This window comes from Watersipora subatra, chromosome 3, assembly GCF_963576615.1.
Source record: "Watersipora subatra chromosome 3, tzWatSuba1.1, whole genome shotgun sequence".
Lineage (NCBI taxonomy): Eukaryota > Metazoa > Bryozoa > Gymnolaemata > Cheilostomatida > Watersiporidae > Watersipora > Watersipora subatra.
This window is the reverse complement of record NC_088710.1, coordinates 64,485,618-64,501,820: the sequence shown is the minus strand read 5'-3', so window position 1 is coordinate 64,501,820 and position 16,203 is coordinate 64,485,618. Positions and strand designations below refer to the sequence as shown.

At 35.1% G+C, this 16,203-nt stretch overlaps 1 protein-coding gene across 2 annotated transcripts; it reads left to right on the top strand.

Moving 5' to 3' along the window:
* Window positions 1-279: 279 nt before the first annotated feature.
* Window positions 280-16,118, top strand: LOC137390213 (interleukin-1 receptor-associated kinase 4-like). Of its 2 annotated transcripts, XM_068076519.1 has the most exons (9): window positions 280-342; window positions 1,121-1,504; window positions 1,695-1,862; window positions 2,159-2,299; window positions 6,875-7,089; window positions 8,239-8,366; window positions 12,604-12,793; window positions 13,852-13,920; window positions 15,508-16,118. In XM_068076519.1, the coding sequence occupies exons 2-9, from the start codon at window positions 1,123-1,125 to the stop codon at window positions 15,733-15,735; spliced, it is 1,521 nt and encodes a 506-aa protein (XP_067932620.1). In that variant the 5' UTR covers window positions 280-342; window positions 1,121-1,122; the 3' UTR covers window positions 15,736-16,118. The 2 variants fall into 2 exon arrangements, with proteins under 2 accessions (XP_067932620.1, XP_067932621.1); XM_068076520.1 differs by lacking the exon at window positions 280-342 and having other exon boundaries at window positions 1,098-1,504.
* Window positions 16,119-16,203: the final 85 nt, after the last annotated feature.

The window sequence follows — 16,203 nt, the reverse complement described above, 5'->3', positions numbered from 1 at the left end:
CTCCTTCAAGTTAAGGCTAAAAAAATTAAACGAATTTCACGGTAAGTTAAAAGATATCAGTGCTAAAAGTGACAGCATTACGATGACGATAAAACAGACGCGTAAGAACAATAGACATGGGTTTATTCAATGTGTGATTATACTTGTGAAAATATTTCGACGAATAAGGTTGCATGAAAGTGTAAACAGAAACTATCTACCACAACTACGTCACATTAGAGCCGTTTTGGAAAGGAAATCCAAACTACGGCGGTCTCGTGTGGCTGCGATTAACTGTTCATTTTTAGCTTTTAAGAGCTTGTGATCGCATTTCCACATATTTGGCACCTTCAACACAACAGAGTAAGACATGGTAAATCTTTTAATATCAAATAACTGTAATGTGAATTTGGTTGCAAGTCAACAAATTTATCGCAAACAGTGATACGTATTATGTATGTTAAACCGTGGCTACTGTGCATTCGTGATGATTTTTTAGTTTTTAATATCATTCAAATTTTGCTTAAGGCAGTACGTATCATTTACATAATATTATACAAAATACAATGTACTAGATTATAACGATTTAGAGGCATGCCTGAGTAGAACATAGAATATGCCGAACATGAGCGCCGACTATGCCACTCAGATGCAAATACCCACAAAACATCCGTTCTATTAATAGTCAGTCCTAGTTTTCGTGCGAATCTAAATCACTATCGTTTTAGTTTTTAAGCCGTGGTTGTACACTGGGAAGTGCCTAGGAAACCTCTTACACCAAATGTTGCCTTTTGTTTTAAATTCGTTAATGATTGTCTGTTTCGTATTAATAAGTTTATTATTACATTGTTATCCGAAGTTTTCATTAAAGTTTATAGATAACACACTTAAAAGACGAAACTTTCACTTTTTACCACTTTAGAAACGGTCATATCGTTACGTTCTAGCTACTAATGCTCAACTAGAGAGGTTTATGTGCTTGAGATTTGGTGTATTAATTTTGGTATTTATTTTTATCCTTAAATATGGACGCTTGTTTTACTTTGCTTTACATGCTGCTATAGAATCCAATCTCAAATTGCGTTACAATTGCGGACAATTGAATTGCTACCTGCGTTACAACAGGATATTCTCATTGTAGAAATGAATTCACACCTTCCAACTTTACAGCTTACTAAAGGAAATCCTATAACAGACATTCCATATCACCAAAGGCGTATTCTATGTACAAAACTTGATGCCCATGATGATTGGAAAAAGTTTGTTGGTTTTATTACATCTAGGGATGGCATATCACCTCGCTATAATGACCTTCATATGTGTATTTTTGACAAAGAAAAAGAACGCAGACATGGTAGTCCAACAGAGGCTATTCTCAATGATTGGAGATCTTTGCGACCGACTATCGGAGAATTTTTAAACTTGTTGATACGTGTAGAATTAAAGGATTCTGCCAATTATATCAAGGAAGACATTCTTCAAGAAGGTCCCATTAAAGAAGCTGTTGAGGATTATTTTCCAACTGGTAAGATTGCACAGCATTCGGAAGGTTCCACATTTTAAGTGTAAAAGTAGCATGAGTTCACAAATGTTACTGTTGTTTACCATGTCTGCCAACCATCTTCAAATATTTGAATCATTTAGTGCTAGGAAATGCTGAAAAAAATCAGTTTCAATGGTCTTGCATTTGATAATCGGCTAATTTTTCTTGCCAGGTTCTTCACCTAGACTCAGTTTTCAAGAAAGCTTTGTTGGTTGTAAAAGTTTTGCTCCAAAGTCCGACTCAGTTCGATCTGGTGTACCTTACCAGGAACACCCTCTTTTATCAGAAGCACCCTCGGCAAAAACCATTCTCGATCCAGAAACTCTAGAAAGTGTCAACGGTGAGTGTTGAAGATGGCATAAAGTTTAAGGTTCTTTTTATTAGAATAGTTTATGTAGAACTTTTTATTATTTAGGATAATAGCCAAACTAATTGTTTCGACTGTTTCCAATTTTCGTGAACTGTCTAGCTCTCTCATTTTTGACAATTATAATGTCAAAAACAGTCTCATTTATTATAAGTTCCACTTTATGCTTTCAATGTAAGGCTTTCACTGCTACTCAATACAATTACATTTGTTGTGGAGATGTCAGTCATGGAATGAGGTTTTCAAGAATTTTATTGATCATTTTATAGCCTACTTCTCAACCCAGCCTAAGTCTATAAAACACTATAGTTATGCTGAGGTGGAACAGTTCACAGACTTATTCAATCGCGTTTCTTTAGACGACGCTGGCCGGTTTCTTGGAGCTGGAGGCTACGGAGAAGTATATTTTGGTCAGTTTAGACTAAATTATTTCAGTGCACTATGTGAATATTATTACCAAATTGTTTGTCTGAGCTATCTCTTATGTTAATGTTGTCTGCTCACCTTGAAACACATTGAAAACTGTCTTTTGAAATAAACTTGTAAATGTAGAATAAGCTGAAACAGTTTAAAATAATTGAATCCGTCACAGCTGTGTAAACAGTTGAAACTAGCATAACTTCCTGAGTAGGATTATTACCTACATGTATTTGTAAGCTCCAAATACTAATGTGATGGATTTTTAAGCATAACTCGGCATAGGCAAACAGTTATGAGTTTGCTGAAGTGGCTCAGATCTTGACAACTATTTAATGTCTTAATGAAGAGGTTGACTAGAGTCTATGCACGCCGCACTGTTTTGAAAAGTTGGAAAGTTTCCCATACTCTTACCTCGAGTGACTGTCATCAGCGTTTTCCCCTTCCTGTTGCATCTGCCACTAGAGTAAGACCACTCAACATTAGACTACCTGCAGGAGAAGCTTCTCGCTTGTTAGAATGTTCCAATATTCATATAATATGCCGTAAAACTTCTAATTAAACGCCTTCTTTATTTGAACGCCGCCTCTATTTGAACTCTGTCTCTATTTGAACTCCACTTCTATTTGAACACCGCCTCTATTTAAACGTCACCTCTATTAGAACGTCGCCTCTATTTAAACGTCACCTCTATTTGAACGCCGCCTCTATTTGAAAGCCACCTCTATTTGAAGCCACGTCTATTATAACGCTACATCTGTTTGAACGTCACCTCTATTTGAATGTCACTTCTATTTGACTGCCACCTTTATTTGAGAGCCACTTTTATTTTAGTGCCACTTCTATTTGACCACCACTATAGAAGAAGGGTCGAAAAATAGAGGGTCACCCTTTAATTGACCGCCACTTTGGCATTTTTTGGTTTTTACGAACTCATAATCTCAATTTATCATTGGGAAAGTGTCCACAAAATCGTATTAATAATGAATCACTTACATCAATAACAATTAATTCTCTCGTCCAATTCCAAAGTTTTCATTTTTTTTTGCCAAAACTTTGAAAGCAACGCCATAAAAATAATTAATAACTGTATCAAGCTAATAGTAGTTCCTTGTTTAACCCCATCTTGATATTTCAAAGTATATGAAAAACGATTGAGATATATGAGGGTGTATGAATGATTACTTTTAAGCTAAAAGTGGTGCTTAACACGCATGCGGCTAAAGGTTTATCATTACATGTATTTGTGCGAAATGCAACACTTAAAAGTTTCGCTCTGCACAAAACTTGTTTCGACGCTAATATCGACTAGTTCAGCAGTGCAGAAGAAGAGTTGAGGTCAGAACACGTTGTGGGTGGTATTTAACAACCAGAAGATGTCAATATGCCAATATTTTTGTTTTGAAAACGTTAATTTTTGTTTTACATGTATTATAAGTATGGTTTGTTTGTGTCATTTGTTCAGGAATATATATTTGTAGTATTTGATAGATTATCATTATGTAACTTATAAGTTTGCAGATTTATAACATATTATTTGATAGCATCATTGCGGTAATCTGATCTTGCAATGGATCGACGCTTGTAATTCCTCTTCTATTGCACACAAAAAACTAGTTTTAGCTGCAAACTAGCAAAAATATCAATGAGTGCAATGAGCTTTCATGCAACATTGTTAAAGGTTGACTTGCAACAAAATTCACATTACAGTAATTTTGTATAAAAAGATTCACCATGTCTTACTCTGCTGTGTTGTCGGCGCAAAATATATGGAAATGGGATTACAAGCTCATAAAAGCTAAAAAACGAAAAGCCGCCGTAGACAGGAATCAGTTTATTTCTTTGACGTCATTGAATTTGGTTATTGTTTTGTCACGTGATGTTCTCACGTAAATTGAAAGGCCAATAAAAGGCTCAATATAAAACTTCTCATAGCACTAGTTTATGACGAACACTTCGGGTTTTACCGAAGACCCCGTATCAAATATAGATGCTCACTACTTTACAGTTTTGTTTCGGCATGGTCTAATCGTCTAGTCGTAATCTAATCATGTGACCCATACTTCATGATCAATTTCTGCAGCATTTTTCGATTATCACAGGTGACCAACTAGCTCGTCATGTTTATCAGACAATGATATGTATTCCTTCGAGCTAAGGTTACAAAATTAATCTAATTTTCACGGTAGGTTATAAGATATCAGTGCTGAAAGTGACAGCATTACAATGACAATAAAATAGACGCATAAGAACAATAGACATGGTTTTATTGAATGTGTGAAGTATATTTGTGAAAATATTTCGACGAATAAGGTTGCGTGAAAGTGTAAACATAGCCATCTTGTACAACTTCGTCCCATTTGAGCCGTTTTGGAAAGAGATTCTAAACTACGGCTGTCTCATGATGGCGGCGATTAACTGTTCATTTTTGAGCTTGTAATCACATGTCCACATATTTTGCACCTACAACACAGCAGAGTAAAACATGGTGAATCTTTTGATATCAAATAACTGTAATGTGAATTTTGTTGCAAGTCAACCTTTAAATATAGATATAAAATAAAAATGTTTATTTTATTAGCAGAGAAAGACATGGTGAATCTTTTTATACCAAATTACTGTAATGTGAATTTTGTTGCAAGTCAACCTTTAACAATGTTGCATGAAAGCTCATTGCACACATTGATATTTTTAAAATGTTTTCAAATTTAGAATGAAATAGAAATTGAAAACTCCGCCAAATCCCATAGCAGTTCCCAGCTATAAAATCGGCTTACCAATGCATGTTTATCTAGAGACCTTTGACAAGTTGGAGGTAAGTTAGCAGATTTACTGCATCTAAAAGGGTTAATGTCGCTCTACCAGAAGGAGAGGGCAAAATAAAGCCGACATTCGCTTTGCCCATAAAAGGGCTAAATTTATTTTCCCAAAATTCTGATGAGCCATTCAAAAATTAAAATGCCAGCATCTATTTGGCTGCCACTATAGAGAAAGGGTTGAAAATGGAGTGCCATGGCGTTCACTTAATGGTTTTACAGTATGTGTACCATCAAACCTCTATTTAAATGCCACCTATATTTAAAAGCCTCTAATAGAACACCGCTATAGGAGAAGAGTTGAAAAATACACCACCGCCTTTTAATTTAACATTCTTTGATCTCTACAAACCTATAATAGAAAATGACATCAATAACAAATTATGATGCATATGAGAATACTCTTCAAGAACACTGTATGACATGATAGCAGCCATTTTTATGGCATATTTTAGTTTGGAAACTTTAAAAATGTCTTTAAATTTTAAAAAACTTATGTCCATGTTTTAACTCAAAAGTTTTACGGTTTTTCTTCAAAAATTTTAAAGCGACATCTTCAAAATAAATAATACTGTAACAGTATCTCTCAATCTTTTTATAATCAGAGTAGTTCCTTGTTTAACTCGGTCGGATACTTTTACGTTTATAAGACACGGTATAGCAATTCTAATTCCGCAGCTTTATGATTTTTTTCTTTAAAACTTTGAAAGTGACACCATTGAAATAATTAAATACTGTATCCAACTGACATATTTCAATCAAAGTAGTCCCTTGTTTAACTTGATCTGATACTTCAACCTATAGCGTATAGAAAAAATAGATTAACAAAAATGCTGAGGATGATGGCATTAATGTCACTCTGCCCAAGCGAGAGTGCAAAATATAGGCGACATTAGCATTGCTTCGCTCGTAAAATGGTTGAATTTATCTTTCAAAAATTTTGACAAACTAGTCAAAAAATACAGCGCTACCCTATATTTGAATGTCACCTCTAATAAGACGCCACAATAGGGAAAGAGTTGAAAACTAGAAAGCCATGGCGGTCAAGTAGAGGTTTTACGGTATGCTCCAATTGAGGAATCTTTGCCCTCTATATCATCAAAAATGGTTAAGTTTTTTATCTTACGCTATTCTTGACTGATTGGTTTATTTAAATCGGTTTTATTAATAATTTTGAGTGTGCAGAAAATCCTCTGGGTACAATGATTTTGAATTTAACTGGTTCAAGGTTATGAAAGCCCCTCATGAAAATATCTAAAATAAGACTTAATGTAGTTCCATTTTGGCATCGCTGATGACATAATTGACACAAGCAATTGTGAACAAGTGTTCAGAGCGCAGGTCATGAGTATATTTTGTTGGGCTTGTGGTGGAGGAAGACAGCATCAGGTGTTGCTCAGTTTCAGTGATACTCCATTTTGGTTGTGCCTGCCAGTTCTTGCACTGTTGCCTGTTTGAGTTTTTTCAACCTTCATCATGATGCGAAGCGTGAGGCAAATTGTTCAAATAGTAATGCATCAAAAAAGAAAGGCCATCATCGTCATGGTGGAACAAGATATTAATTAGAGTATGTGTGATCTATTCAGGATGTTCCGACTTATACCAAAATTCGAATTAGACCACGTCTGAAGAACGGATCAGCATTGTAAGTCGAAGACTCCTGTATTGTCAGTCTATTCTTTAGATTTTACAAAGATCTATAATAATTTATTATTGCATCGGTTCACAGGCACACTAAATGATCTTTTACAGGCACAATTAAAACTGACACAGGCATAGAATTAGTAGCAGTCAAAAAGTTTCACGATTCTTCCCTGAACTATCTGAAACAATTCAAGACTGAGCTGGAGGTGATATTTATGAATTGTCGGCATGAGAACTTACTCGCTATTAAGGGGGTGTGTACGGAGCAAGCCTTTTGTGTCATCTACGAGTACATGAGCCATGGCACTGTTGAGCAGAGACTTGTAAGTAACATCCTCTCATCTCCTCTATGAAGTCATTGAGACTTTCTGAAGTTTCTTAGCAAGGCCTGATAGAGCTGGAAGTTAATATTTTCATGAAATGTTGTAAAAATTTTGCATTTTTGATAACTCTGCATCTAGCTTATTTGACTAATTAAGCATAAACTGGCACATTTTAGTAGATTTTCTCCGAAAGTATCGGTATTTTTCTATCAGTTGCGATTGTTATCGATGTTTGAGGTGATCTGCTGACAGGATGTTACAAGATTAAAATCGGCAAATCTTGATCGCGATTACAATGCTCAGAAGAAAGATATGTGCGTAATGACCTCACTAGTTGCTATCGTTGCCATAGTTGATATCGGCTATTGCGATCAAATTGCAGCGTTTTACGTCTCTACTCTGTTGGTCTTTTTGAAACTATAGAAGTCATAATCTCACTTTTGCCTGATGTAGGCTTTTTAATAACGATCAGGTTTTGTCAATTATAATTGGTAAACATCCTGGCAGTCGGATTACCTCAAACATCAAAAGCAATCTCACAAATGATATAAAAATACGGATATTTTCTGATAAAATCTACTAAGTTCATCTTTAGGCCAACTTGAGTCACATTTGATTGTAAATTTGTTTTGACTAAGTCATTTCTTTTCTCAAGAAATTCATAGGCCTTGATTTAATTGGGTGAGCCTGCTCTGTCAAACATGCACTCTGTTTAATCAGAGTCAATAACATTTTCTATATTTTGGCATATTTCAGCATCTCTCATAGATAATGTAATCATGGCTGGAGTAAAAGTTCGACTTCAAAAAACGATAGCAAAGTAAGATATATAAGAAGTAGAGTGGTATTAGTAGAAGTAGTCAGGCTCCACATGTCTTGCTTCAAATAGCATGGGAATAAAACGCTAACTTTTATTATTCAGTGAGCATAGCTTGTCTTTGAATAATAGGATGTTCGGCAATGTGTTTGATCTCTGGAAGAGCATTACTACATCTATCACGTTGTAGTTGATTGTCTTAACCTATTTGTTCTGTCTTGGACAGCGGTAGTGATTAAACTTAGAAATATCAAGTTGATCAAGTCTTGTCAGGCCAGACAGTTGTCATGAAATCCATTCTTGTCCTAAGACTAAATGGTCAATTCTAATAGGCCGAAGACTCGGATAAGCCTGTGTTAAGCGCGGACCAGAGGCTACAGATCGCTATAGATGTGGCTAAGGGCCTCGGCAGACTCCATCATGGTGATGCAACGCCTATTGTTCACAGGGACGTTAAACCGTAAGTAGTGTTCCAAAGTAGTGACCGAAGCTAATATAAGTGTTGTGTTTGCAAGATTGGTATCTTTGTTGTTAGTATTGGATTGGATGTGAAGAATGCTATTAGTGGAAAATTATTAAACACTTTATCCTTTTGCTATCTTGCTTGGAAATGAATAAAGTTAGTGCAGTCAAACTTTGGCTTATGAACATATACCATAAAACCTCTAATTGAACGCCACCTCTATTTGAGCGCCACCTCCATTTGACCGCCACTGGGGGAAAAGGGTTCAAAAATAGAGCGCCACCCTTTAATTGAGCGCCACCTCCATTTTTAATGCAGTCTTGATAATTCAAAGTTTATAAAAACAGTTTACATTTACGATGGTATATGAACGACTAGTTTTAGATTAAAAGTTGTGCTTAACGCGCATGCGGCTAAAAGTCTTTTATTACATGTATTTATGCGAAATGCAACTCGTGAAAGTTTTGCTCTACTAGAAAAATTGTTTCGACGCTAATATCGACTATTTCAGTGGTGCAGAAGAAGAGTTGAGACCAGAAGACATTGTGGAAGGTATTGAACAACCAGAAGATGTTCGCTCCATCAAAAGCAACAATCAGAACGCAACTGGCCGAGCAAACGATGCAAATATTTTTGTTTTAAAAATGTTAATTTTTGTTTCTGCATGAATTATAAGTATGGTTCGTTTATGTCACTTGTTTATGAATAGATATTTGTAGCATTTGATAGATCATTGTTATATAAGTTACAAATTTGCAGATTTTTAGCAATTATTTGATAGCATCATTGTGGTAATTTGATGGATCGACCCTCGTAACTCCTTTTCTATTGAACATAAAAAGCTAGTTTGGCTGCAAACTGTAGCAAATATATCAATGAGTGCAATAAGCTTTTATGCCACATGGTTAAATTTAGTTTTAAAATAAAAATATGTATTCAAAATGAAATAAAAATTGAAAGCTCTAACAAATTGCAAAGCAGGGCACAGGCTATAATATCATCACAGATTAATTGCAAGCAATAGATAACAACTGGTAGAGATATTTGTCGGATTCCCAATGCGTATTTATTTGGAGGTCTACAAGTTAAAGGTAAGTTAGCAGATTTATTGCATCCAATAGGTTTAATATCCTTCCACTGGAAGGAGAGGGCAAAATATAGGCGACATTCACTGCGCCCATAAAAGAGCTAAATTTATCTTCCCAAAATTCTGACAAGCCTTTTCAAAATTAAAATGCCAGCTTCTATTTGACCGCCACTATAGAGAAAGGGTTGAAAAATAAAGCGCCATGGCATTCAATTAGGTTTTACGCTAAGTTTTTTAACATTTTGAATTGATATTTGAGCAAACATTTTACTCAATATCACTAGTGATTTCCAACATACAGCATTAAGAGTTTTTCGAAACATTTTAGTTTTATGAATTAATATATACACGTATGTATGCAGTTCTCCTTCCTTTAGTTTGCTTCGAGACGTATTTAATTTTGCTTCATACTCTTTCATTTTTATTTTAAATTGTGGATAATAGAAGAAGACTAATGCAAGCGGTATTAGTGGTAAAAAAAACACCGCTTTGTTTAAATTAAACCAAATAGTTATAAGAAAATGAGCCAACATCTTTGTGTTGATTGCTTTGAAAATGCATGAAGCTATTGTGAGAAAAAAGTGGTAAAAAAGGAAAAAGTGATAGCGACAAAAGTAAACGAGTATAAATAGATTGTGTTAATTAGTGTTTATGTTCTCTTGAGTTAGACAAGTTCCGTATCTCTATTGTTACCTTAACATTGACAACTTTTACTTTTTATTATTAAGGTTACATTTTCATTCGTCTGTCTCGAACTTAATGTTGAAGTAGCAATCAAAAACACTTTTTGATTGCTACTTTTGATTATTAAGTAGTTTTGTTTCTTGCAGATAATTTAGTTTTTACTTGATTGGTGTAATGCGTTTGTTAACCGCTATATATACCATAAAACCTCTATTTGAACGCCATGACACTCCATTCTCAACCCTTCCCCTAAAGTAGTGGTCAAATAAATGTGGCATTCTAATAGAGGCTGGCGTTGTATTTTTCAAATAGCTCGTCACAACTTTGGGAAGATTAATTTAAGCTATTGGCAGGCGAAGCAAATGTTGCCTATATTTTGAACTCTCCTTCTGGCAGAGCCACATTAGTCCTTTTGAATGCAATGAATCTGCTAACTTACCTCCAACTTGTAGATCTCCAAATAAATATGCATTGAAAATCCGAAAAATATCTCTACTAGTTGTTATCTATTGCTTGCAATTAACCTGTGATGATTTTGTAGCCTGTGCCCTGCTTTGCAGTTTGTTGAAGCTTTCAATTTTTTATTTAATTTAAAGGTTGAAGGCATATTTTATTGTACAACTGTATTTAATAATGTTGTATAAAAGCTCTTTGCATTCATTGATATGTTTGCAACAGCTTGCAACCAAAATTGGCTTTTTATGTGCAATAGAAGAGGAGTTATGAGCGTCAATCCATTGTAAGCCAAGTTAAGATAACCATAAGAATGTTACCAAATAATATGTTGTAAACCTGCAAAGTTGCAAGTTGTGAAACAATAATAATCCATCAAATGCTACAAATATACATTCAAAAGCATGTAACATGTACGAACCATATTTATAATACATGCAGAAACCAAAATTAATATTTTGAAACCAAAATATTTGCATTGTTCACTGGGCCAGTTGCGTTCTAATTGTTGCTTTCAATAGAACAAACATCTTCTGGCTGTTCAATACCTTCCACAATGTCTTTTGGTCTCAACTCTTCTTCTGCACTGCTGAACTAGTCGATATTAGCATTCAAACAATTTTTTCAGCAGAACAAAACTTACGCGTTGCATTTCACACACATGTAACGCGCAAACGTTTTGCTAGTTAAGCACAACTTTTAGCCTAAAACTAGTCATTCATATATCACCGTAATTGTAAACTGTTTTTCATATACGTCAAAGAATCAAGATCGCGTTAAACAAGGAACTACTACTAGCCTAATAAAGTGGTTACGTAATTATTTCTGTGGGGATGCTTTCAAAGTTTTAACGAAAGAAACCGAAACGCTTTGGAATTGGAAAACGGACCTCTACACGAACAGAAACAATGAAAGAATGAATTATTATTAATGTAACTGAGTCATTATTAGTACGATTTTGAGGACACTTTTCTCCTAATCACTTTCTATTATGGGTTCATAAAGATCAAAGAATTTCAAAGTGCCTGTCAAATGGAGGTGGCACTCAATTAAAGGGGGACGCTTTATTTTTCAACCCTTTTCCTATAGTGGCGGTCAAATGGAGGTGGTGTTCCAATAGAGGTGGTGTTCAAATAAAGGTGGCGTTCAATTAGAGGTTTTATGGTTAATATTTCAAGTGTTTATCATCAGGGTTAGCATGTTTATCATTAGGATTTAAATCACTGAACTAAGTCATGATTTTTTTTCGAGAAAAACATGTATAAGAAATGTGTGAATGCTCCTCTGTCAGGAATTGGCAAGTGTGATGCAGATATTGACTAATATTGATTACAATGCTACGCGAAATACCTGTAATCAGTTCAAATGCTAGCATTGACGAGTATTCTCCACATTTGGTTTCATTCATTCAAAAACGAGAAACCGGTTGGGTACTAAAAACTAGCAAACTGGTATTTATATATATTTCACATGATCAACCACATTGATCCTATCAAGGAAGAATGTGTTTAAATATTTCATAATGTCAGTTTATGGGAAACTGCTAGTAACTCTGCTTTACATGTAGTCTGCACATTATAATTTTATATGGCTGTTGAATGCAAGAAATACAAGAATTTGTTAAACTAAAGTGTGCAAGTCAGTAATACTAAAAAATGAGTTGACCAGCATTCTGCCGTACAATGCAATTCACAGACATATGCATGAGCAAAAATGAGCAGAAATATCAAAGTTATTAAACAAAAATCATTAGAATCAAAAAAATCAATTTAAATCAATATTTGATTTTGTCAACTGTTTATTATGTAGATCTCTTAATTGTGGAACGATTTAAACAGAATAAGCCTATTCTCATAGGAGTAATTGCTTTAACGTACTTTCTTTGTTCGATAAACGAAGAAATCTTGAAATTTATTGACTTCGTATGTCGATGTTTGATTGTTTGATTTCTACTTCGAAAATATAAATTTATTTTAAAGTATTCAATATATGTAGATTCTGATATTTTAGTGCAAACATATTACTTGATGACCAGGATAGAGCCAAGCTGGGAGATTACGGGCTTGTTCGGGTACAGACGTTGCAGGACAGCTCTCACACAAATGTGACCTCGAAGATTCATGGGACTAGTTTCTACATGCCGCCAGAGGCTATGACTGGAATTGTCTCCACTAAATGGGATGTTTACTCATTTGGTGTTGTAAGTATTAATCGCTGATATTACATTCAGTAATCAGGCATAAGCTATTCCTTATAGTTACGGCAAGTAAATATTCTGTATTACTTGGTTACAGCAGGTAAATATTCTGTATTACTTAGTTACAGCAGGTAAATATTCTGTATTACTCAGTTACAGCAGGTAAATATTCTGTATCACTCACACAGGCTCGTATTCCCTGGGGCGGCTGAGCCGCCCCAACTTTTTAGGAATTTTTAGCGGCTAAGTACAATCAAACTAGGATAACTCGCCCTCGGATAAAATGTAAAATTTTATCACGAACGGATTTGTTTGGTCCGTTCCCACGCAATGATAAATTGCTTTAGATAACTCGACCTCAACAGCATTAACTCGAACAGTTATTTGCCCAACGGCTACGGGAACCGTTTTATCGCTGTAGAGTATCACTTTATTCCAAGCCATATAGATAAACGTCAACTTTTAATAGTTATTGGGCGTCATTATTATCATCATCGGCAAAAATATTCTTGTTAACGACTTTTATAATGGTTTGCAAAAGGTCAAGTTTTAACAAACATCTGCTTGGCAATAGCCCCACGAAAGTATAGAAACCTTAGGATGAACTTAAAATAAAATCGGCAAAATTGATCTTTGTTGAAACGCTCAAAAGAAAAAGATGTATTTTTTCTGAGCGTTTCAACTGCGGTCAAGTTTAGCCTATTTTAATCTGAAAACGTCCTGGCAGTCACATCACCTAAAACAAACAAATCTCATATAATAGAAAAAATGTTTATACTTTCCGATAAAAAGTTTTAAAACTACGCGAGATGCCCGGTTGAGGCCCTACATAAAAGAAACTGTTGAGGGGGCTGACACGGCCCCTCCAAACCCCCAGATGCTCATAACTAACATTAGCCGCCCCAACTTTTTAGCCGCCCCAACTTGCAACCAGGGAATACAGGCCTGCACTCACAGCATGTACACATAAATATTCACTTCCATCACACTTCTGTGTTATGGAATGATAAGAATACAAGACTGCTCCAGTATTCTGCATATAGTGTTTATGGTTATTGTAGGTGCTGCTGGAGCTGCTGTTTGCCAAAGGACCTTATCACAAGGATTCACATGGCCATACTGAAAAAATGGTGAATATTTACTATCACATAATCTATGCATCAAGGCCATTTATAAAAATGTTATACCGTAGTTAGAATTTATTAATATGTGATTCTGTAAAAGTTAGATAATATAACCTACATGTGATTGATAACCTCCTTATGATTTTTCGAAGCAGAACAATTGACATCGACATCTGCAGTATTTTTGATGTAACTCGACAAAGCAAAAGTTTCCAGGCGGTTGATGGGTCTCAAAACTTTCTGCTGACTCACTGCAACATTGAAATAGCATTTTACACCAGCTTGCTTGGTCATCATCACCTATAGGTCACTAATACTTGCTGATCGTTCTATTTCATCCTTTAAAGATTGTTTTGCAACAAAATTCACATTACAGTTATTTGATATCAAAAGATTCACCATGTCTTACTCTGTTGTGTTGTAGGTGCAAAATATGTGGAAATGTGATCACAAGCTCTTAAAAGCTAAAAAACGAACAGTTAATCGCAGCCACACAAGACCGCCGTAGTTTGGATTCTCTTTCCAAAACGGCTCAAATGTGACATAGTGGTGGTAGATGGTTTCTGTTTACACTTTCATGCAACCTTATTCATCGAAATATTTTCACAAATATACTTCACGCATTCAATAAAACCATGTCTATTGTTTTTACGCGTCTGTTTTATCGTCATTGTAATGCTGTCACTTTTAGCAATGATATCTTATAACTTACCGTAAAAATTTGTTTAATTTTTTAGCTTTAGCTTGAAGGAGTACATCTCATTGTCTGATAATCATGACAAGCCTGTTGGTCACTTGTGATAATCGAAAAGTGCTGCAGAAATTATTTGCGAAGTATTGGGTCACATGATCAGATTACAACTTGCTGATTAGACCAAGCCGAAACAAAACTGTAAAGTAACGAGCATCTATATTTGATACGGGTCTTTGGTAAAACCCGAAGTGTTTGTCATAAACTAGTGCTACGATAAGTTTTACATTGAGCTTTTTATTGGCCTTTCAATTCACGTGAGAACATCACGTGAAAGACAATAACCAAACTGTAATGACAGCATCAGAGAAATAAAGAGATTCCAATCTACGGCGGCTTTTCGTTTTTGAGCTTTTAAGAGCTTGTAATCACATTTCCACATATTTGGCACCTACAACACAGCAGAGTAAGACATGGTGAATCTTTTGATACCAAATAACTGTAATGTGAATTTTGTTGCAAGTCAACCTTTAATAGTGCTGTGGAAATCGCATTCATCCTAAATTATAGCTTTATCTGATTATCAAGTTGAATGTTTAATTTGTGATATGCAAAACTAATTTTAGAGTATGTGGTTGAGTTCAGGAGGTTTCTTTAAACACTCTCACATTAATGTACATTTATTGTTTTCAGATATTTCGTGCAGTTCAAAAGGCTTTGTGTTGGCATCTTTAGTGGCAAATGCTTGTTTGTTAGGCAATTTAGACAGCATCAACTGTGGAATGTGTCAGTTAAGGATGTGTCCAGTACATTCATTTCATAGTGCCTATAGCTACACTTCTTTTTACTTTTTCAGTTTTTTGTTTGTTTTAATCTCACGTCTTGAAATTTCATCTTGTTAGATTGAATATCTGTTTGATGATGACCTTGATGACGAGTCGCAGAAGGACCCGCTGATCTTGCTCGACCCCAAGTGTGATTGGAATCGTGATGTCGCTCAACAGCTTTTAGATCTGTCTGAGCAATGCGGACGGAAATGGAAAAAAAGGCCTAACATTAGTAATGACGAGAATTCTGTTCTGGAAACTCTTCTTAGAATCCAGGAAAGTGCTAAAAAAGTTTCTCATTGAGACAGCTGCTTGTCAGTATCAACACTGATTTACCTTTTTTTCGTATATGAATTTTGTGTGTTTTACACATGTAATATATCCATGCATAATGCATAGATTCCATTCTGTAACATAGCATGTATTTTTGTAGAAATCAAATGTATTTTTAATTTTTTTTAACATTTGATACCCAGCATTGTTTTTGTAATCAAGTCTTTTATTTATCTCATCTATTTTTCATGCTGTCGTTTGAACTCTCATAGCGTAAATATATGATTCTTGACTATTGCTAAGCTTTCTCGATGATTTCTATAAAAAAGATCTTGAGATCTTGCAATATTAAAGGGCTTGTTATCAGCATGTTCGGGCGATATGAAATACATGTAGTCTTGCTGGAGGATCGATCAGTGTTGTCTTTCTCAAACGTTTCCGGCGTGCCCCGTTATAAAAAATCGTACATTAAAGATGCGGGCTGCCACTCGCTAATAT